Genomic DNA, 26,463 nt, shown 5'->3' with positions numbered 1-26,463 from the left:
GAAAGAAAGAAAGAGGGAAAGAAAGAAAGAAAAACAAAATGCTAGAGCCTGTGATCTGCAGCCTAGTGCAAAATGACCTGGAAGGGAAGCCCAAAGGTGACCAAAGGTACACCAGATCCCCCTATGGGGAGCAGCCTACCTGCAGGCAACTGGACCAGGTGCTTGTATGCCTGATGCAGGTTCTCCCGGCATTCTCTCTGGTGATCACTCAGCAGGAGGGACAGGGCGAGGATGATGCCATGCTCTAAAAAGCCTGTTCTAGAAAAAGGGAAGGCAAGTTTAAACCTACGAAGACCATTTCTAGAGAGGATGAAATAAGACAGGTCAGTGGTCCTATTGGAGTCAATGCTAGCTAGGGCAAAGGCCAGAGAGGGCTCCCACAATTCCCAGGGGTCATGAAAACAGAGCAGTGTGGCACATGGAGTAACAGAAATCACACACCTCTGCTGTGTCTCTGGCTTGGATTCTTTGTACCTTAGATTCTTTTCACCCTTCTAAGCCTCAGTTTCATGATCAGTGAAATGGGTATAAGGCAGTAGAAACCTGTAACCCACCTTGCTGAGCCCACCATCTTTCTATGGCTCCCAGGGAGACAGCTCATAGGCCCAGCATCTCTCAGCCCCTCCCAGTCCCTTCTCACTTCTCTTGTCTTCTCCCAACTGAATTGTGAGCGTACCAGCAGCCAGCTGCTTCCCTCTAGATGCATGGCTGCCTTTTATGCTTGTTATAATTACACATAATATTAATAAGTTAATTAAATATTAGGTAAGGCAATTAGATAAAGAGTTGTTTTTAATTTCTTTGGGAAAAAATACTGAATGCTTTTTTAAAAACTCAAAGTCTCTTTAAAAAGCAAGATGAAGGCCAGGTGTGGTGGCACACACCTTTAATCCCAGCACTCGGGGAGGCAGAGGCAAGTGGATCTCTGTGAGTTCAAAGCCAGCCTGGTCTACATAGTGACTCCAGGACAAGATGGGGCTACAGAGAGACCCTGACTTAAAAAAAAAAAACAAAAAAAGGTGAGATGATTTTAAGGATGCTAGAAGGGGTTTTGCTTGCATTTCAGTCTGTCTTTCTGTCTTCCTCTGCTTTCAGGAAACCTACACTGCAAAGCAGACTCCTGGTCTAAGCAAGAAAGTTGATGGGAAACATCATCTGATGGACCCATGTCCTGGAAAAGGCCCAGGTCTTACACAGGGATCGGCAAATACCTTATCATTTATGTTTCGAATTCAACGAACAATTTAAAGGAAATACATTGTTTCTTTAATTCCTTGATTTTGAACCATTTCTTTTAAGTAACCAACAGATTACTGGGTCCAGTTGCATCTGGAAAAGGATCTTCTAGGGTCACATCTCTCCAGGCATGCTCAAGACTAAGTGAGAAGTCCGGTGTGAAGGGCTTAGCTGAGTGCCCAGCAAGAGAACATGCCGAGCCAATCACGGCGCTGTGACACTGATTAGAACTTAGTCTCAGAGTCTGCTCTGCACTGTTCTGGAAAAAGAGGATCACGGTGGGACACATAAATTCCAGAGCTGCTGGTTTTCTAGGTTGTCTCCCTGTGACCCACTCCACATCAGACATACTTTGAAAACTGGCTGGTCTGCTCCTCAGTTTTAGGAAGTTAGAAGACTAAGGCAAGAGGATTATTTGTACACAGAAGTTCAGGGTAAGCCTGGGAAACCCTGAAAGATGGAAAGAAGGAGGGAGGAAGGGAAAGAGGAGAGGAGGGAGGGATGGATAGAGGAAGGCTGAGGATGGTGCTCAGTGGTAAAGCATGTGATTAGTATGCCTGAATCCCTGGATCCAATCTCCAGCACCAAAAATAATATGATTTGAAAAAAAAAAAAAAAAACAGGCCATTTGGGAAGAGGAGGAAGACCAGTGGAAGGAAGGATGGAGAAACAAGACAGGGTAACAGAAGAGGAGAATATAAACAAAGTACATGATATACAGGCTTGGAAATCCATTGCTTTGTACAATGAATATTCTTTACTAATAAAATTTTTAAAAATAAAAACACCTAGAGAGCAAAGTAAAAATAAGAAAGTTGGCTGTGTTTGCCCATAGAGAATGTGGCCCCTTCACTAGGAGGCCAGCAAGAAGGCAAGGACTAGATTGCTTAGGAAGCTTTGATGTACATCGGAATGTTGTGTGAATTAACTGTTCAAAGTGCCAAGATGCCAAACCTAGGTTGTTGTGGTGGTTTGAATGAAAAATACCCTCTCTAAGCTCATGTATTTGGACACTTGGTCTCCATCTGGTGATGCTTTGGAGGGGGACCCACCGTATAACTCTGTATCTGACAGCTAGGCCCCATGTCCAAAATGTTCCACAACTTTCTAGAACAGTGTCATCAGCAGGGGACCAAGTGTTCAAACACCTAAGCCTGGAAGGGACATTTTATATTTAAACCGTAACACCCCCCTTAGGTGCTTAGTTTGTTTACAATTGCCCAAGCTTTGAGCATCTCTCTTCTCAGTGCCCATCACTCCTCATTGGGGTGATGTCCACATCATGTAGAAAAGTGGGAAGGGGAGATTTAGAGAATCTCTTGACTCCTAAGGTCATGGTGTTGGTTGGCTGGTTGGTTGATTGGTTAGCTGGGGTTGTTTGTCTAGTTTTGCTTTGCTTTGCTTTGATTTGATTTGATTTATTTTGCTTTGTTTTATTTCAGACAGAGTCTTGCTATGTTTCTCAGGCTGATCCCAAACTCCTGGACTCAAGTGATCCTCCTCCCTCAGCGTCCTGAGTAGCTGGGACTATGGGCATTCACTACTATATCCAGACTGCCTAAGGTTTCAAACTACCTTCCTGAGGTTATCTTACACAAAGTGGAACTTAAAAGGTTTGGCTAAGTTACAGAGCAGTAAAGGATGCCCACTACCACCAGTAGGCCAGGGCCCATGTCCCCACTTCACTGCTCATGTGCCCACTTCACCACAGCAATGAATGATCTACCCTCCTGGTGAATACTATGTGAGTTAGGGCACTAAATGGCACTGTATACCTCCTACACATGCCCCATTCACAGCACCTAATCAGAGTGGGGCTGCATGCAGCATCACGTTGAAGCGGTATAAGGAGGGGACTGAGAGTCTTGAGTGTGGATAGCATCAAGGCCCAGTTGGATTTTCTGACACACCGCAGAGGCATGTTTGGCATGATGTGAGCCTTTCTGGATGCCAATGATTTACATCAAATAAGCTGGAGGCAAGTCAGCTCCTTGCCCCTTCTTTTTTCTGGGCATCAGCATAGTGGGCAGTGGTCTCCTTTATACAGGAGATGGGGGAGAAGGCACATGGGTGTGGCTGGAGTTATGGGGTTTTTTTGTTTTGTTTTGTTTTCAGTACTAGTGATGGAACTCAGGGCCTTATGCTAGTGCTCTATCACTGAATTGTCCCTACCTAGGGTTCTGCTTTTGATACCAAGTAAAACTAGTATTCCCTAGTCAAAAAAGTGAGCTCAGTCATGGGAAGGCACCTGCCCAAACTGCCACCCCAATCTCTAACCAAAACGCTAGTTGAAATACGTTTTAAGTATAAAATACTAAATTTTACACAGGAAAGGGATATTGCCAGGTGCTACAAACCAAGAACACAGCATCCTGAGCAAAAGGTGAGGCCACCAGCCTAGACAAGATGTGTGTTAACAACAGATAATAAAACCATACTCCCCCATGAAGATCTAAGACAGGGAACTTGGCTACCCATAAGAAGATAAAAAACAGCAAAACTTGGGCTGGAAAGATGGCTCAGCAGTCAAAAACACTTTCTGTTCTTCCAGAGGACCCAGGTTCAAGTCCCAACACCCACATGATAGCTAACAACCAACCCTATCTAACTCCAGTTCCAGAGGATCCAACACCCTTTCCTGACCTCTGCATGTCATACAAGTTGTGCAATTAAATACATAGATGCAAAACACTCATACACATAAAATTTACAAATAAAATAAAAATAATAAACAAAATATCATCTTAAATGGCAAAACTTTTTCAGATGTTGGATCTGAACTTTCTGCCTTCAAAATGGGAAGCCCAGAGCCAAGAACTAGCATAAGATTTAATCTGAAATGGGTAGAGTACAGCTCAGATATAGATCACCTGCATAGCATGCATGGGGCTCTGGGTTTAATCCCAAGCACTGAAAGAAAAGGAAAAAGTGGGGGCTGGAGTCCTGTTAGGGCCCCACAGAAGAAAATTACTAAAAACAAAAACCAATAAACAAAGGTTCAGAGCACTCAAGGTCACTCAAGGACATCTACCCAGGGGGAAAGTACAACTTCCATGACATTGATTTTCATTAGCAGTTACCCACCTGCCCACATTATGGGTTGCCATGATGTAGAGTACCTCCGTGGTCTTTATCCGTACCAGGTTATCACTGTCCTTCAACAGAGCCTTCAGACTCTCCAGGCAGCCTGTGGAGATAGGAAAACCTCTGAACATTTGCCAATCCTAGTAGTCAACTAATCCAGAAGTCAACACCTGATCCAATATTAGACAACAAGAAAGTACCAGAGGTTGTGTGCTTTTGGGTCTGGGGAATCAAGTCACACACTGTTACACAGCATTTGTGAGTCACAGAAAGGCTCAAACCCTAGAGCCATCTCATCCAACCCTCATAATTCTCCTTCCACTCCGAGTCTGCCATGGGGCTAAGAAAATTGCCTTTGCAATTGTGTTGATCTCAGGAGAGACATGAGGTCAAATTAGAAACCTGCCACACACATACTACTCTTGCAAAGGACCTGAGTTTGGTTTCCAACACTCCTGTCAGGCAGCTCACAACTGCATATAACCCCAGTACCAGGGGCTCAGACTCCCTCTTCTAACTTCCAAGGGCACCTGTACTCACATGCCCATACCCACACACAGATGCACATACCTACACATAATGAAAATATAAAAAAGAAACCTGCCACAAACTGGTCACATAGCCTTGAATTGGTTATATTCAGGAATGCCAGATTTAGCAAATAAAGATCCTGCCTAATTTATTGATTAGGTAACCTTAAACTCATACCCACTCCTGAACCTTGTTTTTTTTGTTTGTTTGTTGTTTTTGTTTGTTTTTTTTTTTATCTATAGGTTGTAGGTAGCACTGCCCTTGGGGTACTGATGTCCTGAAATCAGGCCCAATAAATAGCAACTCTTACTACTGAAACTGTGGGCAATGTCTGAGCCACACCAGAACCCCAGTCATGATCACCTAGGCTGTGGCACTCTTACCTATGCTGATGGCCTGGTAGACATACTCAGGGTCATGCATGAGGTCACACAGCGCCATAAGGGCTTTCTGCCTTGTCAGCAGATCCTCTGACTGCAGTTCCTCATTCAGCTTGGGCAAGGCCCAACAGCCATAGGAAATGGCAGCCTGTGTGGGGTCGATGACAGGAGGCATGTACATGGAGATCCGGGTATGAGCCATCTTTCCACACCTACAAAGGGCTTTCAAAATGAAGCTCTGCAGAGACCACTGATAAAAGAATAAAAAATGTTAATATTGTCATTTAGAAGCTACTTATCCTCAAAACTGCCTGTGAGAGCAAGCAAGGGGGATATTTTTCTTCCAATTTACAGAAGAGCAAACCGAGGCTAAGTGCAATGAAGAGATTTCTCAAGGACACAAGTAAGTAGCAGCTCATACTGCAAACTTTGGGGTTCTCCAGCATAACAGTTCTTAGATGAGGTCCTCAGTCACAGGCACCAAAAGGTAAACAAAACAAAACAGGCCCACCAAGCAAAAGCCAAGACAGGCTCTCCATTTGATGTCTGCGCTTATCCAGTGACAGCAATTAACTAGTATCTAATCAACCACCCAATAAATAAAAGACTTTTATCATGCACATTTACAATTAAGGGAATAGATTTGGGGCAAGGAGTTGGTGAAGCCAGAAGTTATCCTTCGGGAATGAGGTCTAGCTCACTGTTAGAGACCCATGCATAGGACACATTCTCAAGAAAGAATTGGTGGATTGAAGGATGAGTTATTCTCTCTCTCTCTCTCTCTCTCTCTCTCTCTCTCTCTTTCATACACACACACACACACACACACACACACACTTTGAGCAACTATAAGCCATGTGGCTTTAGAATTATGAAAGGGATACAAATCCAGGCCCTTAACAAGTTACCCCCCTTCATCCATCCAAGTCTCCCTGCAGCTGAATATTAGGTAATGAGAATACTTCCTTCCTGCTCTCCCAGTATTATCATATAACTGGTACCCAGGAGCCTGGCTGACCAGAAATTGAAATGTTGGTTGTGGCTATGACATTTAGTGGTAGGGGCAGGAACTCATTTCTGTAGTAAAAGATGAGTCAGACTGCTACTAGCCACCAAAGGACAAGGGGAGGAGTGTGGAGCCAGGTTGGAAAAGTCACCGCCATATATGATATGAGATTCACTCCAGGGACTCATAGGCTCTGGGACAAGGAGCTGGCCTCTTGTAAAGGGCACATGCTGCCACCAAAGAAAATTCATTACCTTGGGTAGGGCATGGGCCCTGTGTAATGGGACTGGGTAGCTCAGGACGCTGCACCCCCTCCCCCTGTGCCCAGGCCCCTACCTGCTGCAACTGCCTCAACTGTCTTAGAGCCTGAAGTTTCCTAGAGCCTGCCAGCCGAAGGCGCTCTCCCGTTGCCAGGCGACCTGGTTGCTAGGCGACTCTGGCAGCGTCGACTCTGGCAGCGTCTACAGCTTACTGCTCAGCACCCTGGGGGGCCCATGATGGGCGCATGCGCAAAAAAGGCTGGAGCTAAGCCCAGCAGCCAAGGGGGAACAATAGTACTTTACAGTGTTAGTGTGATGGAACAAAGACGACTCGCTTTTGTAGTACATATGGGAATGGAAATACTTTATTTACACTTTTCTTTTTCCTGGGTACTTTGCATGCTTTTGGTCATCATAATGAAGCCATGAAAGTGTAACTTTATGCAGTTTAAGAATCTCAGAGAGAAGTTTAGTTGCTTCCTCCAAATCACATAGACCTGACTCCAGGACTGCGTAATCCTGGCCCACATTCCTTGATCTGCAAACTGATCACTTAGGAAAAAACAGAGATCAACTCGGAGTGGACCCAGCACAGTGCTGGCTGGAGAGGCTTTTCTCAAAAGTAAGTCAGCCTCAACACCACCTGGTTAACACCTCCTTTGGCTTCCCAGTGGTCCCAGTCCTGAGTTCAAACTCCTAACCTGAGATAGGGTGTGCTGGTTTATGCTTGTATTACCAGCTCTATGTGAGGTACAGGCACACATTATACATACAATACAGCAAGATTCCACCCAAACTTCCCTACATACAATTTAGCCAGACTCTACCTCCCCTGACTGTACACATAACACACTGAGATCCTGCTTCGTAAACACAATATAGCAGACCTAGTCTAACATCCCCAACATATATACACAGCATAGGGATAGGGAGCCTGCATACATACACACACACACACACACACACACACACACACACACACAGCAAGAACCTGCACAAACTCCCATGCACATGCATAGATCATAACCAGACTCGGTCCAACACCTTCCCCAGGCACACAACTTAAGTGAAACTCAGCCTACACCACTAACAAAACCTAGCTATGCCAGTTCTTTTTCCTTGTCTGCCCAGTGCCAGGAAGCTTTCCATAAATGTAGAGCAAGTGCATGGTTGATAGACTTGAATTAAGCATTACCTTTGGGTACAGTTCTCTCCAGCCTTGCATACAGACAAGTTGACTGATCACTGGAGCTATGTTCTGTCTCCAGATCTTTCAGCAGCTGCAGTATCTTCAGCACCTAGAGTCCTGCAGCCTCTACCCCCACCTTCATGTGGTATATGCCTATTATCTCATCACTCCGGAGATGGAGGCAACAGGATTAAGAGTTCAAGGCCAGAATCATGGAAGGTTTGAGGCCAGCCTAGACTACATGAGACCTTGCCTCAAACAAAATTTTAAGCACCTGAAAACTTGAAGCTTTTATTGCACCCTGGTACTCCTGAGCTCCCTTGAGCAAGATGATAACCACCTGTTAACTCATCCCAGCAAATCAGTACAGGCCTAAGTCTCCTTTTATTCCAGGAGGAGCCTGGTCTGTCCATTGCCCCACTTCCTCTCAGTAAGTAGCCTTGGCCCCATTAAAGTCTTGCCTGCCTTCCCTGCACACATACCTCAATCTCAGTTCTATTACTTCTGTGCTAAAAGAATCCGAGTCTCCAACAACATCATCCTCACAAGAAACCCTTAAAGTCATCAGGGCCATTTAATGGCTGAGTAAACTGAGGTCTAGGGAGTAGGGCAGTTCACTTAAATTTACCTGTTAAGTCTGAGGCCTGCTTAGCAGTGGAACTCCTTAACATAGGCATCAGCCTCCAGCACATTTCCTGTTGCATTAAAGATGACTGAAATAGATCTGTGTAGCAAGGCTCCTATACTGTAGTGAGAAATCTACCTGCTGCTGTCCTTCAGAGGGTCCAGACCTTGATAGGCCTCTTTAGCCCAGAGCACCCTAATTTTAAGAAGGTGCTGTGTGCCAGGCATGGTGGTGCACACCTTTAATCCCAGTTTGCAGAGGCAGAGGCCAGCCAGGTCTACATAGTGAGTTCCAGCTCAGCTGGGGCTACAGGGAGACCCTGTCTCAAACAAGAAGAAGGAGAAGGAGGAGAAGGTGGTGCTGTGAACACCTGGGGGCTGGAAGTCAACAAATCTGGGTTCCAATTCTAGTTCTAACTCACTAACAAATCCTCTGAATGTGAGTTTTAGTTACCTTGTTTGTGAAAAAAGGAGAAGGTGTAGAGTCAAAGTTGGGAATGTTGGAACTCCCCAAATCTGATAACTGTTTCATAAGGGCCCCTGGAAACCATCTAGCCCCACACACTTCAATTTCCAACAGAAACTAGCTCAGAGGGGATCAGTAACTCGAGTAAGCTTTTTCTTTTTTAAACACCCATTAATCAAACAAATTAATTTTGCAGCATGAGCTCCAGAAGCCAGGCATATGATTTCCAGGGAGCATTATTTAGAATGATGTAATCAGGCAGACGCTAGGCTTGAACTATGTCCATCCGTTGCCGCAGGTAGGATGCACAACTCCAGTCTCCGTTACCACTGCAGGATCTCTTCTTCCCGTGACTGTCCACAGCCCCACCAGCCCAGGGGGCCAGAGTGAGCCGGCCGAGAAACTCTTTACGGTCACCCCCCATCACACACCCAGGTTCCACCTTCAAAGACCAGGCTCCACCCACTGGCCTTCCCCGTCCCGCCTATTCATCTTCTCCCGGGTTGTCGGGTTGTCATGGTAAATCCTGCGGGGCCATCCGGGTCCGGAAGTCTCTTAAGCAGGCGGTGCCCCCGGGAGGCTCTCGTTGCTATGGTGATCGCCTGGGGCCGGCTGCTTGCCGCCCTCTTGCCAAGGACAGGAGGGTCCAGACCCCGCCCCCGACGTACGGATTGCTCCCTGCGAGCCAGTCCCACGAGGCCCGCGTGGCTCGCGTTGCTGTGGTGATCGCTGGCGCCCGTGCGGCGGGACCGAGAGTCTTTGCAGCCAGGGTGAGTCCACTCGCCCGCTCACGGTGCGACCCTAGGTCCGCTGGATGATGCGGACACGTCCCGGAGGAGATGGTCGCGGGTGCGTGCCCATGCCCTCCCAGCCCGTAACCAGGCTGTGGCCTTCAGCCTTGGACTTCCTCGCGTCCTGAGCACGCACCCTGGGCCAGGCCTTGGGAGGAAGCAGGGCCGGATGAGGAGGACACCTGGCCGGGGTCAGGGCCACCATAGGATGAGGAAAGGATATGCTGCTGAGCTGTCGAATAGCTTTGATTGACCAGACCCTGGGTGGGGTGAAGACTTTCAGGGAAAAGGACTGAAACCTAAAGCCCCCAGACCGCTCAGAGCCCTCCATCCTTAGACACACTTCCACCACCTGGGTGGTGACTCACTGGTGATTGCTTTCCTTCCTCACCCCAAGTTGGTAAACTCAGAGGGCGCCCCTGCCTCTTCTTAGACACTTGTTGGAGAGACTCTCCCCCCACGCCAGGCAAGGTAGGGTAAAGCTGGACACCCCCACACTATTTTGTGTACAGACTGAAATGACCTCAGCCCAATATTGCTGTTAAGGAAGGAGGCTTAGATGTGGTGTTTCCTGTTTTTTGTGTTTGAGACAGGGTCTCATTGTATAGTCTTAACTGGCTTGGAACTCATTTTGTAGACCAGGCTGACCTCGAACTCACAGAGACCTGCCTACCTCTGCCTCCTGAGTGCTGGGATTAAAGGGATGTGTCAACATGCTTTTTTGTTTTTGTTTTGTTGAGACAGGGTCTCACTCTGCAGCCCTGGCTGGCCTGAAACTTGCTATGTAGATCAGGCTGGTCTTGAACTCACAGAGATCTGCCTGCCTCTGCCTCCTGCGTGATGGGATTAAAGGCAAGTGCCACCATGCTCAGTCTTAAATGTGATTTTAAAGTGATGAAAACTGATGAGAAACTTGTTCATAGGAACTTGCAGCAATGCTGATAGCATGCACAAGACCCATGCTGACTCATCAGACTAAAACTCAGCATAGAGCAGGGCAGCAGGACCCAACCCTAGGTAAGAACTACTGACAAATGATTACTGTGGGTTGAGGGAGAGTAGACCTTCCTTAAGGGAGTGTCTCTAGATAGGTTGACTAAACTCCAGTGGATGAACTTGCACCAATGGACACCTGGATAGAAATGCTTGCCCAGGGGGCTGAAGAGATAGCTCAGCAGTTAAGAACACTGGCTATTCTTGCAGAAGACCCAGGTTCGAATCCCAGCACCCACATGGCACCTAATAACTGCCTGTAACTCCAGCCCCAGGGGATCTGACAGCCTCTTCTGTCCTCCGCAGGCATTGCACGACACGGGCACACTTACCTACATGCAGGCAATACACAGATACACATAAAAAAATAAATAAAATATTTAAAATTAAAAAAAAGAAATGCTTGCCCAGATAGGACTTAACATATATAACAGAATACCTGAATTCTGTTGGGGGAGGCTGGGGGCGGCGAGGAGTGAGAGGGGATCTAAATTTGATTAAGATATATGAAATACACAAAAAATAAATATTTTTTTTTGTAAAAACACGGGTACATTTTGAGGATTTGTATGGCTACCTAATTTTTGCCAAAGGACAAATAACAGTAAATTTAGTCTTAATTGGCTTTATATATGATTCTAGAATTGGGCAACCCCATCCTATAAAATAAAATGAGTCTTCTGATGTTTTTGGTTGGTTGGTTGGATTTCTTTGAGACAGTCCCACTATGTTGCCCGAGCCATCCTAGAACTCGACCATCCTCCTGCCTTTGCTCTCCAAGTTCTAGGATTGCAAGCTTGTGTTAGTTACCACTACACCTGGCTAGGAGATTGGATGGGTAGACAAAAAAAAAAAAAGAAAAGAAAAAGAAAAGAAAGGAAAGTAGTAACAGAACAAAAGGCAAATTGGTTGTTTCAAAGTTTCTTTATAGGATTACTCATGCTGGCTCAGTTCAGCTGGTCCTCTTTGATTGCTGTGAATCTCTTGTTTTGTTGGAGAACTGACTCATTCAGAGTTTAGTTTGATCACACGGTCGGCACCTAGCATGTTCTCTTCTGGTTTGATTTGCTCTACTGGGGTCTGCTAGTCTAAAATGCTGGCCTCTTATAATTTTTAATACTCTTTTTTTCTCCTGATAGAGCCTACAGGACACTGGAAAAATGAGGTCCTCTTTGACACCCTTGGGGCCCCCAGTGAGCCGGGACCGCATCATCACCAGCTTCCCTAAGGTAGAGAATCATTAAAACACTTTTTTTCTGTTGTTTGTTTTCTTATTTGATCTGGCTTTCTTTGACAAAGGGTCTCAACTGTGTCTCCCAGGCCAGTCTGGAATTCACCATGTAGCCCACCATTCCCAGCCCTTTTTGTCTGAACTGCTGTTCTGACCCTACTGCCATATTCAGCTTTTACCAACATGCCTTCTTCTCTCACAGAAATCAAGCACTGGAATCCCAGAGGTTGGTCTTTTCTCTGAGAAGCTGAAAGACTAGGCGTTAAGTTCCCCAAAGTTGGCCAATAGCGACACCCAGTAGCAGTGCGGCATAGAAGTTATGAGCCAGTTAGACAGCGCTAAATGTGAATCTTGATTCTGTCACTAAGCTGTGACTATAGGCAAGTCACTCAACCTCTAGGAGCTGATGTTGCATGAAGATAACACTCTTACCCTAGGTGCTTACCCAGCTCATGGTAGGTGGAAAGTCTTCTGAGTCATTATTGTTAGCACTCCCAAGGATGGAGATACAAAGCACTTGCCTGGTATGTGCAAAACCCTGAGTTTCATCTGTAGCACTGAAGAAAAACTTACTGGTGTAGTAGTACACACCTGTAGTCCCATACCTTGGGAGGCAGAGGCAGGAGGATTGTGAGTTTGAGGTTATCCTGGTCTATATAGCAAGATCCTATCTAAAAAAGCAAAAATTGGGCTGGAGAGATGGCTCAGGGGTTAAGAACACTGGTTGTTCTTGCAGAAGATCCAGGTTCAAATCCCAGCACCCACATGGCAGCTAACAACTGTCTGTAACTCCAGTCCCAGGGGATCCGACAGTCTCTTCTGACCTCTGCAGGCATTGCACGACAAGGGTACACTTACCTACATGAAGACCATACATGTATACACATAAAATAAAAATAAATTTTTTTAAAAAGAGCAAAAATCAGTATTCTAATTTCTGGTCCCCAAATCCTGGGCTTTCTTCACTGCTATTCTGGCTTCAGTTTAAGATGAAAACTCCTACCTATATTACAATCTAATGTTAACTGTGGAGGGGAAGGCTAAGCAACCTTTATATGGGACAGGGGGACAGTATTACCAATATTGCAGGTGTCCTTGCCTCCTGATGGAGCCATCCCATTTCTAGGAATTCACTCTGCATATATTCTGTGTGAGTAGAGCATGTAAAAGGCCAGGAATTGTAGCAATAAGAGCAGGTCAGACTCGGCATCAATATGACTGAGAGGAGGCTGGTGAAAGAGGTGATGCTGCTTCTCATCACAGGAGGACTGAGGCACCTCTTCCTGTGCCAAGGAGAGCCAAGTAAATTGTTAGGTAAATGCAAAGAATAAAGCTGTGCATGGCCAAGTGTACGTATCACATGTCCATGTGTGCAAGAAAAGAGATTAGGGGTACTGAAGAGATGCTCAGTGGTTAAGAGCATTGACTGCTCTGGCAGAGGACAGAGTTTTGGTTTGTAGCACCCACATAGTAGCTGACATTCATAATTCCAGTTCCAGGGGATCTGACACCCTCTTTTGACCCCCATAGGCATTGCATGACATGGGTGCACTCACACATACAAAATACAAATAAATTTTAAAATATTATTAAAGGCTGGGCTTGGTGGTACACGCCTTTAACCCCAGCACTTGGGAGGCAGAGGCAGGCGAATCTCTGTGAGTTCAAGGCCAGCCTGGTCTACATAGTGAGTTCCAGGACAGCTGGGGCTACAGGGTCTCAAAAAGATCAAAAAAAAAAAAAGTAAAAAATACTTCTGGAAGGTAACATTAAGACCCTGTTGTCCATGGTTGCCTTCGTGTGACTTGGACAGATGTGAAGGGAGACCTGTCCACCCAATGGACTTTTGTGTCTTGGATCTCTGCCAAGGTCGGTAAGGAAGAACAAGGTGGCTATAGGTATTTGGGGTCATGGCCATTCCTTATTCTCTATTCTTCATCTTTTCCCAAGTTCCTTCTTCACACACTGAAAGAGAAAGCCTTTGTACCTCAGATCTTGGACCATTCCCTCAATTTTTCATTGTGAGTTTAGGCCATTATTTTCCCTATGGAGCGTGACCATGGTAACCAGAGGTGATAGAGACTGATGTTTCAGGAGCCAAAAGGAAAGGATGTGGGATTGGAGCTAAACAGTCTAGGTCTCATGGGACGAAAGACCCCGTTTATAGAGCAGGACAGTGAGGTTCAGAGAGATAGGGAAAGTTGCCTGACATCAACATGGTTGGGCATGGTGGAACTAGGATTTGACCCAGCCACCTTTGGCTCCAGAGCTTCGAGCCCCCAGGGAGTCTGTCTAGGGATTCTGCCCTGTGTTCATAGAAGGTAAGATCCCCCACATGCAGCAACAGTCAAGGTCACAGGCTATAGCTGACCAAGTCCATCTTGCACATTCAAGAGTCACACCTTGAGGACTCATTCAGCCAGGTCAGACTGAGCCTACATAGTGTGTCCTGGGACAAGTTATTCCCATTGTGCCTCACTTTCCCCTCTGGGAAATTGACTTGCACTTCCTACCTCATAGCCTGCAAGATGTGACAGCGAACAGGGAAAGCTAATGAGACTGCCTCAAGTCTCAGGAGAGAAGGAGGGGTATCAGCATTGTGATGCCTAGTTTGTGTTACAAGCTGCAGCTCTGCAGGTCTGCCTTTCTGTCTGTCTTTTTGTAGTGGTACACACCTGATGCCTGCCTGCAGCTCAAGGAGCACTTCCACGGGCAGGTCAGCACAGCCTGCCAGCGCAGAAACACGGGGACTGTCGGGTGAGCACACAGGATGAGGATGTGGGAGAGATGGCCAGGAGGAATGGAAATGCAAAGGCATGTGTGAATGAAAACATGCGCAAATGGAGCACACAGACTAACCCGGTGCAGCCTTTCACCCGTATTTTAAATCTGGCTTTGCTGTACCAACAACTTCCCCTTTTCTCAGTATGTCATACAGGTAACTTTTCAGCCTAGGGGAGATCTCAGCACAAATCCAATCCCTCTCTCTGAACCATCTATGTTCCTTTCATCCCCTCTCCTTCCCTGCAGGTTTCTGTGTGTCAGCTCCTCTGGGAGACTTCTCTAACCTGCTGTCACTGCCCTGGCTTGACCTGGACAGGCTCCACATAGTACCTTTCCTATGTGCTATCCCCAAAATCTTATGTTATAGAAGTAGCTATGGTTTTTTTTTTTGTTGTTGTTGTTGTTGTTGTTGTTTCTGTCTGGGTTCCTCCCCAGAGCTAGCCCTTGAGGGTCAGGGCTGGCTGTGTCTGCCCTGTCTATGCCTCAGCAGCACCTGTCACCACTGACACAAGAATTTTGTAACAGTCCTGTCTTCTTTTAACAAACAGGAATAAGGGTCTGCTTTTGCCCTTCATGCTGAGGAGGTCATAGTCAGCTCAAGGAGTTGGCTGAATTCACAGAGGTCACACAGATGTGGTGAGATCACAAGAGAAGGTCTGCACAAAGGGAGGGCTCAGGTCAGAATGGCCATAAGTGGCTGTGCTTGAGGGATGAAAGTAATGGGTTCACATAGGGAGGGAGTGCTACTCCATATCAGGTGCTTCATGCAAATTACCTACCTGACCCTTTGCAGTGACACCAGAGATAGGGAAACTGAGGTATCAAGGGTACCCTCTATATGACATTGGCAGTAAGTACTGTTACTCCTTTCCCTGAGACACAGAATCAAGGCCAGCCTGTTTGAGAGTGAGAGGGCTGCCAGGGAGCAGGGCAGACATAGCCCCTACCTGGACAAATGTTGTGAGATACACTGTAAACCCCTGGTCACCAGTTGACACACTGGTGTCTCTTGCAAACACAAGAAGTGCCTGCCAATGACTCAAGATAATCGGTTTGCACATTGAGGTCCTTTGAGATGAATTGCACAAATTCTTTTTTATTATTAGAGTTATTTATTGAGGTAGTGGTACTGCATACCATGGTCCACATGTGTCAGAGGACAGCTTACAAGAATCAATTCTCTCCTTTCACCATGTGAATCCTGGGATTGAACTCGGGTCATCAGGCTTGGTAACAAACACCCACTGAGCCATCTCACCAGCCCAGAAACTCTTAAAAGTATTGTCAACAGTCCCAGAGCTGCTGCTGCCTGAGGTACAGCGCACATAAGCAGAAAGAAGGTGGAAGCAACTCAAGGAGCCTAAGAACAATGGAGTCAATTTGCCTATCAAGCCACAAACCCAGATGTTCAGACTCTGGGTTCTGTCCCTGGTATACCCCTTGCCTACCTCATTCCTGCAGACACCTCCAAGTAAGCAGGTGCTAGTGGTCAGGGAGTGTCTTCTTGGAATGAGCTGAGCCCATACAGGTGCACAGCCCAGAGAATGTGTAGAAGTAGGGGTGCAGGCTGCCACTCTGCACCTTGCAACAGTGTCTCCTATACATGGTTCCCCTGTCTGCATCCTCAGTGCAGCGCCTGCCCACCGGTTTGGATGCATCTGATGTTCAGTTTCTACTGAGCTCTCTCTGCCTCTCAGCCGAGGGCAGAGCCTCTCTTCATGCCCATTGCTAATTCTCAGGACAATGACTTTGGCCAAATCGAGTCTAGGAGTCTAGGGCACAGCCCCAGGGGTGGCAGAGTCCGCAGATAAATCTAAGTTCTCCCCTAGTCCCAGGACTGGAGAAGGAGGAGCGGCTCAGCAGGGTGAGCCTTCCTGCATATGGGATTGAAGGGTGGCTCAGAGAGCTCAGGGGAGGAAGGACCTGGGTGTGCTGAAGACACTTTGGAGACCATTCTCTAGGATGATACAGACATATTTCCTCCAGGCTCAAACTCTCCAAGGTCGTAGTTGTTGGCGATCTCTATGTGGGAAAGACTAGCCTCATCCACAGGTAAGTCCTGTCACCCTCCTCCTGCGGCCAAGCTGGCCTCACCTCCCAGCACCAAGTTGTCACACCTTTACCTAGGAGGCCCAGATAGCCTGACTGCTGGAGGGCAAAAACCACAGCTTCAGCCTGGGAAACAATTTGAAGGGTGTGGCTAGAGACAGGGAAATCTGGAGCTAGGGAGGTTGACTCAACCAGGAAAGTGCTTGCTACATAAGCGTGAGGAGCTTAGTTGAATCCCTAGCACCATGTGAAAGCTGGGTATAGCAGCACATGCTGTATTTCCAACACTGGGGAAACAGAGAGAGGAAGATCCCTGGGGCTTGCTGGCTAGTCTGGCCAAATCTGTGAACTCCAAGTTCAGTGAGAGACCTTGTCTCAAAAAGCAAGTTAGAGAGCAGGTAAGGAAGACACCCTATGTCAATCTCTACACTCACAGGTACGCATACACTCACAGGCACACACACACACACACACACACACACACACACACACAGAGTCAGGGTGATTGGCAGATAGTGGAGCACACACATGAGAGCCAGAGGCCAGAGAGAGGCGGGAGGGAGAGAGAGTCAGGGTGATTCGCAGACTGTGGAGCATCCTAGATACTTGGCATCTGTCACACTGTCCCCATGGAACCTCAGGCTGCAGGCTGGCCTCTGCACTGCCCTCCCTGGGAATGGGCTCTCAGTTTCTCTCACTGTTTATACTTATAGTATTTGCCTTCTGGGCTGCTGTATTTTCTCTTCCCCTACATAATTCTTTTTTTTTTTTTTTTAAGATAGGGCTTTGCTACCTAGACTGACTTCAAACTTATATTCCCCCTGCCTCAGTCTATCCAGCATTAGGACTACAAGTGTACACCACCATGCCTGGCTCCCCAAAATGCCCTGTTGCTGTATGTGTTTCTCAAAGGTCCATGTGTTGAAGGCTGGGGCCTGTGACACTATTGTAAGGCAATAGAACCTTTAAAAGGTAGAGTCTAAGTGGGAGGTCTTTAAATCATGGGGGGTTTCCATTGAAGGGGATAGTGTTCCCCAGCTCCTTCTTCCCTTTCTTTGCTTCCTGACCATGAGGGAAGTTGTTTTGCTCTGCTGTATGCTGTCACCATTACATGTGGCCTCACCACTAGTCCAAAGCGAAACGACTAGTCAACTATGGACTGAAACTTCTAAAACTGTGAGCCCAAACAAACCTCTCATGAGTTCCGATCATCCCAGGAGTTTGTTCTGGTTTTAGAAAGCTGGCCGCCATGCCTGTCCATGCACAGCCTCTGTGGACCAGCACTTGATTATCTATTGGTGCATTTTATTTCCTCTAGACTTGCACTGTCATGAGTGTTTCTATCCATTTTTGTGTGTGACAGGAGACCTCTCTGATGATTTCCTTACCTTCCACAGGTTTTGCAAGAATGTTTTTGACCGTGATTACAAGGCCACTATTGGGGTAGACTTTGAAATCGAGCGCTTTGAGATCGCAGGGATTCCCTTCAGCCTCCAGATGTAAGTCACTTATCTTGATGCCAGTTCTCTGGGAAAAAGGCTTGGCCAGCTCTTCTTCTGTGTCTCATGGTACTCTGAAAGCATGTGTCTAGTCAAATAGGGCCCTGGGTGATTGTAAGAGACCAGGCTTCATAGTTTCTGGGCACCTGGATGCTCTGAGTCCTCACAGTTGCCTAATGTTGTCAGCTCTGGGGAGGGTCTTCACAGCCTGACCTGCACACCCATCAATCCCCTCCCTGAAGGCTTCTTACTAAGGCTTATCCCCCTTCCCCACCTGAACTTCCTGTGACCCCCATAAGCCACAGGGTGGCCTCTGACAAATCTTTGCTAACCTCTGAGCCACGATCCTCAGCTATAAAATAGGACTGAAGTCGGTCCTTGTGTGCTAGCTAACCTTAGTAAGTAGGGTTCTGCTGGAGGCCACCCTGCCCTCATCCCTTTCTTCGGCCTGGTACTTTTATCTTCCTCCTCCTACCTCTTCCCTGTAGAGATGTAACTCTGTCTGCCCCTATTGTTCTTCCACCTCTGTCTGCCTGTCTCCTTTGCCAGCCCCATGCCTTTGCTTCACAGTGACCCACTGTTTTCTACCCCTCCCCTTCTGTCATGTTAACTCAGGGTCTTCCGAGGACTCACCATCTCCCACCTTAATGAAAGTATTGATTTGGACCTCCCCTTTCCCACTCCCCGAGGCTCCTACAGGCCTGCTCAGGCACCGGGACCCTTGTGCTCTACTGTGAGGCTCCTCCCTTCCTCCCTGATGTTCTATTTAGCAACCACTGCCCTCTTCTTGCCTACTGGCATTCGCCAGCCTCTGTCCTTTTCCCCTTCCCTGCCTTCCTCCCTAGATTTAGTCCTCTTTCCTATGCGCCCTGCCTAGGCTGAGCCTGTGGATCCTATATCAGCTCCCATCTCATGGAGACAGTGCCCCAGCGTAATCCTGGAGCCAGAGGACAACACATGCATTCCAAGGGTGGACAGGATCAGTCCAGAGCAAAAGATGCTGTGAAGATACAGGGCTGTAGAACTGAGGGTTCTGAACAGCTGGGGAGAACAAAGTCTGGTGGGGCAGTCCAGATGGAGCTGTGTAGAGAGTGGCCAGCAACTGGACTCCTTTGTGGCTATAGGTGGTATCTAATGGAGTCCAGGGTAAAATGGGCACTGTCTTTCCACAGACTATCAGTGTTTCATGTTGAGGCTATTGCTAACCACCTAGCTGACCCTTTCTCCAGGCCCACTCCCAACTTCCCAACTAGAATCTCTTTCAGAGATGAAAGAAAATACAAATGAACTAATGAAGGACTATAACCAAAGAGTCTACATTATGCTAAATCATTTGAAAAAACTTCAGATCATTGATGTCACATTTGTGGCTAGTTTCCTTAGTTTACTGAAAGAAAATCAAATTTTGATCTGTTGACTTTTTTTTAATTTTATTTTTATTTTATGTGTATGAATGTTTTTCCTGCCTATATGTAAGTGCACCCAAGTCATTCAGTGCCCATGGAGGCCAGAAGAGGGTGTGAGATCCCCTGGAACTGAAGTTACAGGCAGTTGTTAGCCACCATGCAGATGCTGGGAACTGAGCTCAGGTCCCCTACAAGAGCAGCCAGTGTTCTTAACCACTAAGCCATCTCTCCAGCCCTGATCTGCCAGCTTTAAAAGGTGATGGATTGGGGATTGGGTTTCAGGCTCATCCCTGCATATTGCCCACCTGCTTTAAACCCATACAAGTAGATCTCAGTATGTCACCTCCCTTCTTCCATCTTGTACCCATGACAGACATGATTAATCTACTGTTACATTCTTTTCCATGGAGCTAGGGCTCAACTTTTATGTCCTTCTCAGTTAGTTGCATCAGAGAGCCAGAGCAAACTGATCAGTCACTCAAGGGATGCAAACCATGTTCCTGTTAATTCCAGTTCCCCAGTGGGGAGCTACTGTGCTGAAGGTGAAGCAATGTCCCATTCACGCATGTCCAGTACCATTCATGCCATAGAACATATGCTCCTTTAAAATGTCATCATCAGAGGGACTGAGCTAGATCTTCATTCATCTAGACAGTGGAGCTTACAATGCTATACTCTTTCCCTTGTTGGCACTGTGAATCCTAGTAAAGAACCTAGGAGGGATAATGTACTTCCCTTTGTCCGTGTGTGGCTGGCATGTTGGTGTAGGTCCTAAGGTGTCCTTCCCATGATCTCATTAGTCTATTAGCTCTGAATACTGTTGACTGCTTAACTTGCCACCACTGTTTTCCTTTCTCTCTCTTTGCCTCACAGCTGGGACACAGCCGGACAGGAGAAGTTCAAGTGTATTGCATCTGCCTACTACCGGGGTGCCCAGGGTGAGCAGCTGAATGATGGTAGAGCCCTCAGCCCAAGTCCTCTGCACAGACACTACTTTTCTGTCCTCCATAAACCACTAAGATAGCAACCCAGCACTTGGAGATGGGGAAGCTGCCTAGAAGAATGGGCCCTGGCTCGCATTGGCAATCACACCCATAGGGAGCCTGTGGTATCAGGTGCTAAGTGTGCCAGCCCGTTTTCAGCTCAGAGAGGAGCGTTCTTGTCCAGCATTCCCAGATAAAGAGGGACAGCATCATATTCTAGGTGAAGATTAGGAAATGCTTGTCCTGTCTTAGCCAGAGGGGGCAAGGCAGACAGGACTGAAAGGTGGGCCTTCAGGACTGGCAGGTCCCAGGTAGTATCCAGCAGGCCCCCACTACTAACATGGCCAGGGGCAGCCTGGGTGCTGAGTAGGGCTCAAAGTCAACAGAGATGACATCATAAAGTCCCCAGCAAGGAAGATGGAAATGGAATCCAGTAGAAGATGGGAGAACTGTCACAGGAAACCCAAACCAAGCTCATAGTAAGGCACAGTTACATCTTCTCAGCAGTGGTGTACGAATCACGCAGTTTCATTATTCCAGTTTACAAGAAGCAAAACAGGAAATAAGCCATATGTACCTTAGCTGTGGGCGAAGATACAGCTGGCCATGTCCACAGTGGCCTCCTGTAGTCATCGCTTTTCCTGACCTCTCTTTCTGAGGGGTTGCTGCCTCCCTGAAGCCAGTGCTGTGTGGTACTTGGCACACTTCTGCAAATAGCGCTCACCAGTGTCCTCTGTTCTGGCTCTTCAGCCAGGAAGGCCCTGTCCATCCTGCTCTTATCCCCAGGGGGCAGTAGAGAGAAGGCCTCTGCCTGGACTATCCTTCTGTGGTCTTTTTCTCGAGAACCACTGCCCTCCATGGACCCCAGAAATCCACTAGCAGGACCAATGAAGAGAGGAGCTGACCACAGACATCTTCTAGTTTTCTGCCCACCTGCCAAAAATAGTTTCCATACAAGCAGTTTTCATACAAGTAGTTTCCTGATCAGGGTCAGACTCTAGATGAACAGCTTTTCAAAGCAGTGGCCCTTATTTATTTTCATAGCAACCTGACAGCTGCAGGTATCATTCTCACCATTTTACAGATAGTGAAACAGGTTCTCCACTGCTAAGCCATAAATGTCAGTAATGGCAGTGGCCCTCTTGCCACAGTCTGGGATGGTAGGTACAGGTTTGGGAGGATGGTGGGGAGGGCAGGTTCCAGGGGCAATCACAGAGTCTCCTCCCTACTCCCTACTTTGGGGCTCAAGGCTAAGCACTTAGTTCTTATGATCTGGAAAGGTACTTAGCCACCCCCCTACCCTGTCACACTATTGATCCTGCCTGTTGCTGATTGACTGTTGGCTTTCCCTATGTATCCAGTGATCATCACAGCCTTTGACCTCACTGACGTGCAGACTCTGGAACATACCAGGCAAGTAATCCCAAATTCTGCCACTCCTATATGACACCTAGACATAGGAAGCTGCTGGGAAGGGCTCCCAAACTTCAGCCTTTGAACTTGGCCCTCAATGGTAGGAGCAGTGACAGAGCTCACTTATCAGAACCAACTTCCACACTCCACTTACTGTCCGGTTCCCCCTTTTTTAAAATTTATTTTTACTTTATGTGTTTTGCCTGCATGCATGTAGGTGCACCCATGTCATGCAATGCCCATGAAAACTAGAGTTATGGACAGTTGCTAGCTGCCATGTGGGTGTTGGGAACTGAACCCAGGCCCTCTGGAAGAGCAACCAGTACTCTTAGCTTCTGAGCCATCTCTCCAGGCCCCCAGTTCCTCTCTTATCCCTCAAGAATTGTCCCCATCTGCTGCTCAGGGGCATTAGCTGAAGGGCCACACTTGGCTATAACGTCCTCCTGACACCATGTTAGAAGTCTTAATTTTGAATGAGGGGCCTCCAAATTCATTTTACCTTGACCCCTGATAGTTTTATAGCTAGTCCTCTCTGACAGAACATGAATTTGTCACTTACTGTATTAGGCAGAAAGGCAACAGGACCAATTTCAGGAGGTCGTCTTGCTTTTACAAGGAGTCATACAGCCAGTGAACCAAAGCCCCTCTTTCTCCCACATTTGTCTGGGGCATTCACATCAGCGTCTTCCGGACCCTATAAGGGAGATGGGGATGATTTTTTCAGGTAAAGAGCAAGACTCAACTAGTAGGAAGATAGAGTCTTCACCTCTCCCAAAACAGTGCTTTTGTATCCCCAGGCTCCTCTGGTCCCACTGAGGCCATTCTGGACCCAGTCCCAGCATCTCAGTCAGGGTTGGCCAGGATGCCTTCCCTTTACCTCCTTACATCTCCCAGTTCAGGGTACAAGTCTTGTCTTCACTCTACATTCCAGGCAGTGGCTAGAGGATGCACTGAGGGAGAATGAGGCAGGCACCTGCTTCATCTTTCTCGTGGGAACCAAGAAGGATCTTATGGTGAGCAGAATGAAGCTGGAGGTTCAGCCCAGAGTCGCTTTCCAGAAAATGCCTGCACTTGGAGCCCACGTTTGAGGGGCAGTGAGTGGTACTAAATGCCTTGCATCAGACTTCAGAGACTACAGGCTGTGGAGTTGAAGAGGGGACTGAAACTCCATTGCTGTCCCCTATGATGGTGGATGACTGGTACTCAGATTTGCCTGAGGACCACTAAAGTGTCAGCCTAGGGCAAGCAACATCTCTGCACTGGGACACCCCACCATCACTACCTGCTTGGGGTGAAGTAGAAAGCCAGGGTGGGGAGGGAGGTGGCATTGTGGGAAGCAGGCAGCTGCCCATCCTAGGGGCTCCCTGCAAGGAGGGCCAGGAAACTGGGTCAGCTAGGCTGCTTCTCCCAGTCAGGGGCAGCATGTGAGCAAGCTGAAGCAGAGGCTGTGCACCTGGCCAATGAGATGCAGGCCGAGTACTGGTCCGTGTCAGCCAAGACGGGTGAGTAATGCAGTCCCTATATATCTGTTGCTGAAAGATTAGTACAAAGAGGAAACTTTGAAAACTTAGGCTCTTGGGGAGATGAAATGAAAGGCCATACACTGCCTGGCACATGGGAGACCCAAAGGCTGCGAGAACTCGGGAATCAGGCCAGTAGTCCTAGTGTCAGGTAAACAGAAACAGTGTCTATCTGGCCATAACTGGGTAAGAGGTGAGACGAAGTGCCACCTCTAGATCACCATAAATCAGTACCTGGCAGTGCCCATGCCTGGAGCCATCTGCTGGTCTTTCCCAACATATCCATCTATCCCATAGCTCCCTCCCTCCTTTATCAGAGCAACAGCAGGTTCACTGAGCTGTCACTATGGGCCAAATAGGACTGGACTGTGCAGTTGTACAGTTGTTAGGTACAGTTGTAGTGTTCACTTTGGGTGCTAGAACCTGTAGGAAGATGCACACAGATTCCACTTAAGGGCCAGCAGCACACAAATAGAGACAGCACACATTCAAGACCTGCTTGTCCTGGCATTTGCAAGTTCAGAAGCAACTGATTGAGAGAATAGGTCCTAGGAAAGGAAGGCTCAGAGGTTTAAGGGAGTAGTGGCCTGGGGCAGCAGGGTAGGGATGGGGAGCCAGAGCCTGGTAGGAAGCCAGGCTGGTACACAGCACTGTGTTGCCCTCCCACGGGTGGCAGCTTATGTTCTCACATGGTCACTGACTATCAGGAGAGCTCTAAAGGGGCCACAGCTAGCCTGAGGATGGGCTGCCCTAGCTCTTGCCACAGATTACACCTGGGTCATGACTGTCTTGTGGCCCCTAGGAGAGAATGTGAAGGCATTCTTCAGCCGTGTTGCTGCCCTGGCATTTGAGCAGTCTGTACTTCAGGACCTGGAGAAGAGGCCCAGCTCCCGGCCCCAGGTCAGCGATGGCAATGGAGACCTAATCCGTGAGTACAGCCAGGGCTGAGTAGGACTGAGGAGCATGCTGGAGGCCAGGAGTCCATAACCACTGTATTTAATTTTTCACCTTTTGCTGTCCTCTTGGGACTTTCTCTAGGCTGTTACTAGACCTCAGGCCTACAGCTTGTATGACCCCACCTGCCAGCTCAGATACCCTCCCTGGCCTCCCTGCCCTCTAGACAGCCTCTTCCTGGGCTAGGTTTAGGCATCTTGTTCTGTAGATGTATCTTTACTCCCAATTCGCCCACTGTATGCCACAGCCCAAAAGGTCCCCTGGGTCTCTCAGCTGCACCAGGTTGTCCAGGCCCCAAAGGACAAGCTCATGGGACCAAGTTCAGGGCCCCAGTTCTCAGGGTATGGTGGCCCCTGCCCAGTATCAGCTGTAGACTGCCTCGCTGATACCACCTTTCTTTTCCTGTCCTTGCAGAAATAGAGGGACATTCACCCAAGACCCAGGAGAACAAGAGGCCCCCTGGCCTGGGCTGCTGCTAAGCTGAAGCCAGAATCAGAGGCATCTACTCCCTGTATATACATGGGGTGACATGGAGCTCTGCAGTGTGTACACCCTCAAGCTGGGGAAAGCCCGTGTCTCTAGGGCTCAGCCATTTCTCTTTGGCAGGTCAGAGCCACTGGCTACTAGGGCTCTATCATACTGCTTGGCTGGCGGGAGTTACTTTTTTGAGTCCCACTTACATGGTCATCAGACAGTCACTGTGGCCTCAAGAGGCTTCAAGGGCTGCAAACTCAGGACACTTGAGAGCTGGCCCACATCCCTCGCCATGGCCCATTTCAGCAGTTACCCCTGGAGCTCTATCCTGCCAATCCTAACTAAAGCCTCAGAATCCTCATCTCCATGTTCCAGGCAGCCAAGACTTGTCAGAGTTGGCATGTAATGGAAAAACCTTAGTTTGCTCATCACCAGGATGTAGAGTTCTAGGCCTTGGAGCTTCAAACCTAGCTATCCGCTGTCCCTCTGCCACAGACTGAGGACTCCTGAGCTCTGCTGATAAGGACAATGGACAAGAAAATATCTTTGGCCCCTTCTGGCAGAGTCCTGCCTCCATCTCTGAGACCCCCATGGTCCTGCCCTGCAGGCCAGTGGGTGAAGAGGAGTAACTCAGGCCCATCTGAAGATGAACTATCCTGACTCTGCTGAGAGCTGAAGATTGCCATGCCCCTCAGGCAATTCCAAGTCCCCTGACCCTGATGCTGCCCTTTGCTGTCACCTATGCCCATGCCCACTGACCTTCCACATGTCTCTCCCACTGGCCTGCATGTCTCTCAGGACTCTTGTAATGGTATCCACATATCTTTGGAGGCTGTGGGACCTCCAGAGACTAGCATGCCTAACCCTCTCTACATGTCATGAGCAGGAGCACTGCCCCTACCCAAGTCCACAGGGTCTCCCCTGACCCCACCTCACTGTTAATAACTGCCCCATACTCCTTTACCCATGTGTCCCTGCCTTCCTCCTGTCATAAGCAGGTGGGTACATCTGGCATCCCTAGCTGCTGCATTTAAAAAAAAAAAAAAAAAGTTCATGTAGCCCAGCTGGCCTCATACTCTATATGTAGCTGAACATGACCCTGAATTCACTTTTCCACCTCCCAGGTGCTGGGATTACAGGCATTCACCATCATACTCAGCATCATCTTATAGATGGTAAGCATTTGCAGGCACCATGTTGGTCAGTGACCTTCTCTAAGTGCCTAGCATACCACACATTCTCATGAGTGTTTATCAGCTCAGCAGTGGCCAGACATCAAAGAACACTGGCATATTTTTCTGTTCAATACCAACATTCTTTAGCCATATTTTAGCTCTTACTTTTTCTGTCTTCAAAACAGGATCTCACTATGTAGCCCAGGCTGGCCTCAAGCTTCCAGCATCCCCTTGCTGCTCCCTCCTGAGTTCTGGGATTGCAGAACTTCCATGTTTAGTGCAAAATAAATAGAACATATAGAGAAGTCCTCAAGTCAATTGCACTCTTAAGTAAGTAGGTCAACAGTTGACAAAATGCCGTCTGTGTTGTCCGCTTCCCGCCCCCCAAGTATAAACCCCCATGTTTGTTGCCTTA

At 47.8% G+C, this 26,463-nt stretch overlaps 2 protein-coding genes across 6 annotated transcripts in view; one reads left to right on the top strand and one right to left on the bottom strand.

Annotated features, from left to right (window-relative positions):
* Positions 1-6,613, bottom strand: part of Rsph14 (radial spoke head 14 homolog) — a 17,941-nt gene extending 11,328 nt beyond the window's left edge. Inside the window, exons 1-4 of the mRNA XM_017798344.2 lie at positions 6,574-6,613; positions 5,235-5,481; positions 4,321-4,423; positions 140-258 (exon numbers count right to left, since the gene is read on the bottom strand). Coding sequence (XP_017653833.1) covers positions 140-258; positions 4,321-4,423; positions 5,235-5,433 — 421 coding nt within the window. The 5' untranslated portion in view covers positions 5,434-5,481; positions 6,574-6,613. The remainder of the gene's footprint in view (positions 1-139; positions 259-4,320; positions 4,424-5,234; positions 5,482-6,573) is intronic.
* Positions 6,614-9,277: 2,664 nt separating this feature from the next.
* Rab36 (RAB36, member RAS oncogene family) lies at positions 9,278-26,200 on the top strand. 5 transcript variants are annotated; one of them, XM_008833753.2, is made up of 11 exons: positions 9,278-9,546; positions 11,700-11,789; positions 14,457-14,548; positions 16,562-16,627; positions 18,022-18,123; positions 20,403-20,467; positions 21,874-21,925; positions 22,857-22,938; positions 23,337-23,427; positions 24,248-24,345; positions 24,814-26,200. In XM_008833753.2, the coding sequence occupies exons 2-11, from the start codon at positions 11,721-11,723 to the stop codon at positions 24,817-24,819; spliced, it is 723 nt and encodes a 240-aa protein (XP_008831975.1). In that variant the 5' UTR covers positions 9,278-9,546; positions 11,700-11,720; the 3' UTR covers positions 24,820-26,200. The 5 variants fall into 5 exon arrangements, with proteins under 5 accessions (XP_008831975.1, XP_008831972.1, XP_029419744.1 ...); XM_008833750.3 differs by having other exon boundaries at positions 24,248-24,373; XM_008833751.3 differs by lacking the exon at positions 9,278-9,546 and adding an exon at positions 10,531-10,584 and having other exon boundaries at positions 24,248-24,373.
* Positions 26,201-26,463: the final 263 nt, after the last annotated feature.

Source organism: Nannospalax galili, unplaced genomic scaffold (genome assembly GCF_000622305.1).
Source record: "Nannospalax galili isolate Female #2095 unplaced genomic scaffold, S.galili_v1.0 scaffold1497, whole genome shotgun sequence".
Taxonomy (NCBI): Eukaryota; Metazoa; Chordata; class Mammalia; order Rodentia; family Spalacidae; genus Nannospalax; species Nannospalax galili.
The sequence above is the reverse complement of the archived record's forward strand: the minus strand, read 5'-3'. Positions and strand labels throughout refer to the sequence as shown.

What these genes read in the sequence shown, in the direction of transcription:
- Rab36 (XM_008833750.3), top strand. Translation starts at nt 11,721, where the DNA reads ATGAGGTCCTCTTTGACACCCTTGGGGCCCCCAGTGAGCCGGGACCGC. An exon ending in CTACTACCGGGGTGCCCAGG is followed by an intron (nt 20,468 to 21,873) that starts GTGAGCAGCTGA and finishes CTATGTATCCAG; the next exon opens with TGATCATCACAGCCTTTGAC. An exon ending in GAACCAAGAAGGATCTTATG is followed by an intron (nt 22,939 to 23,336) that starts GTGAGCAGAATG and finishes TGCTTCTCCCAG; the next exon opens with TCAGGGGCAGCATGTGAGCA.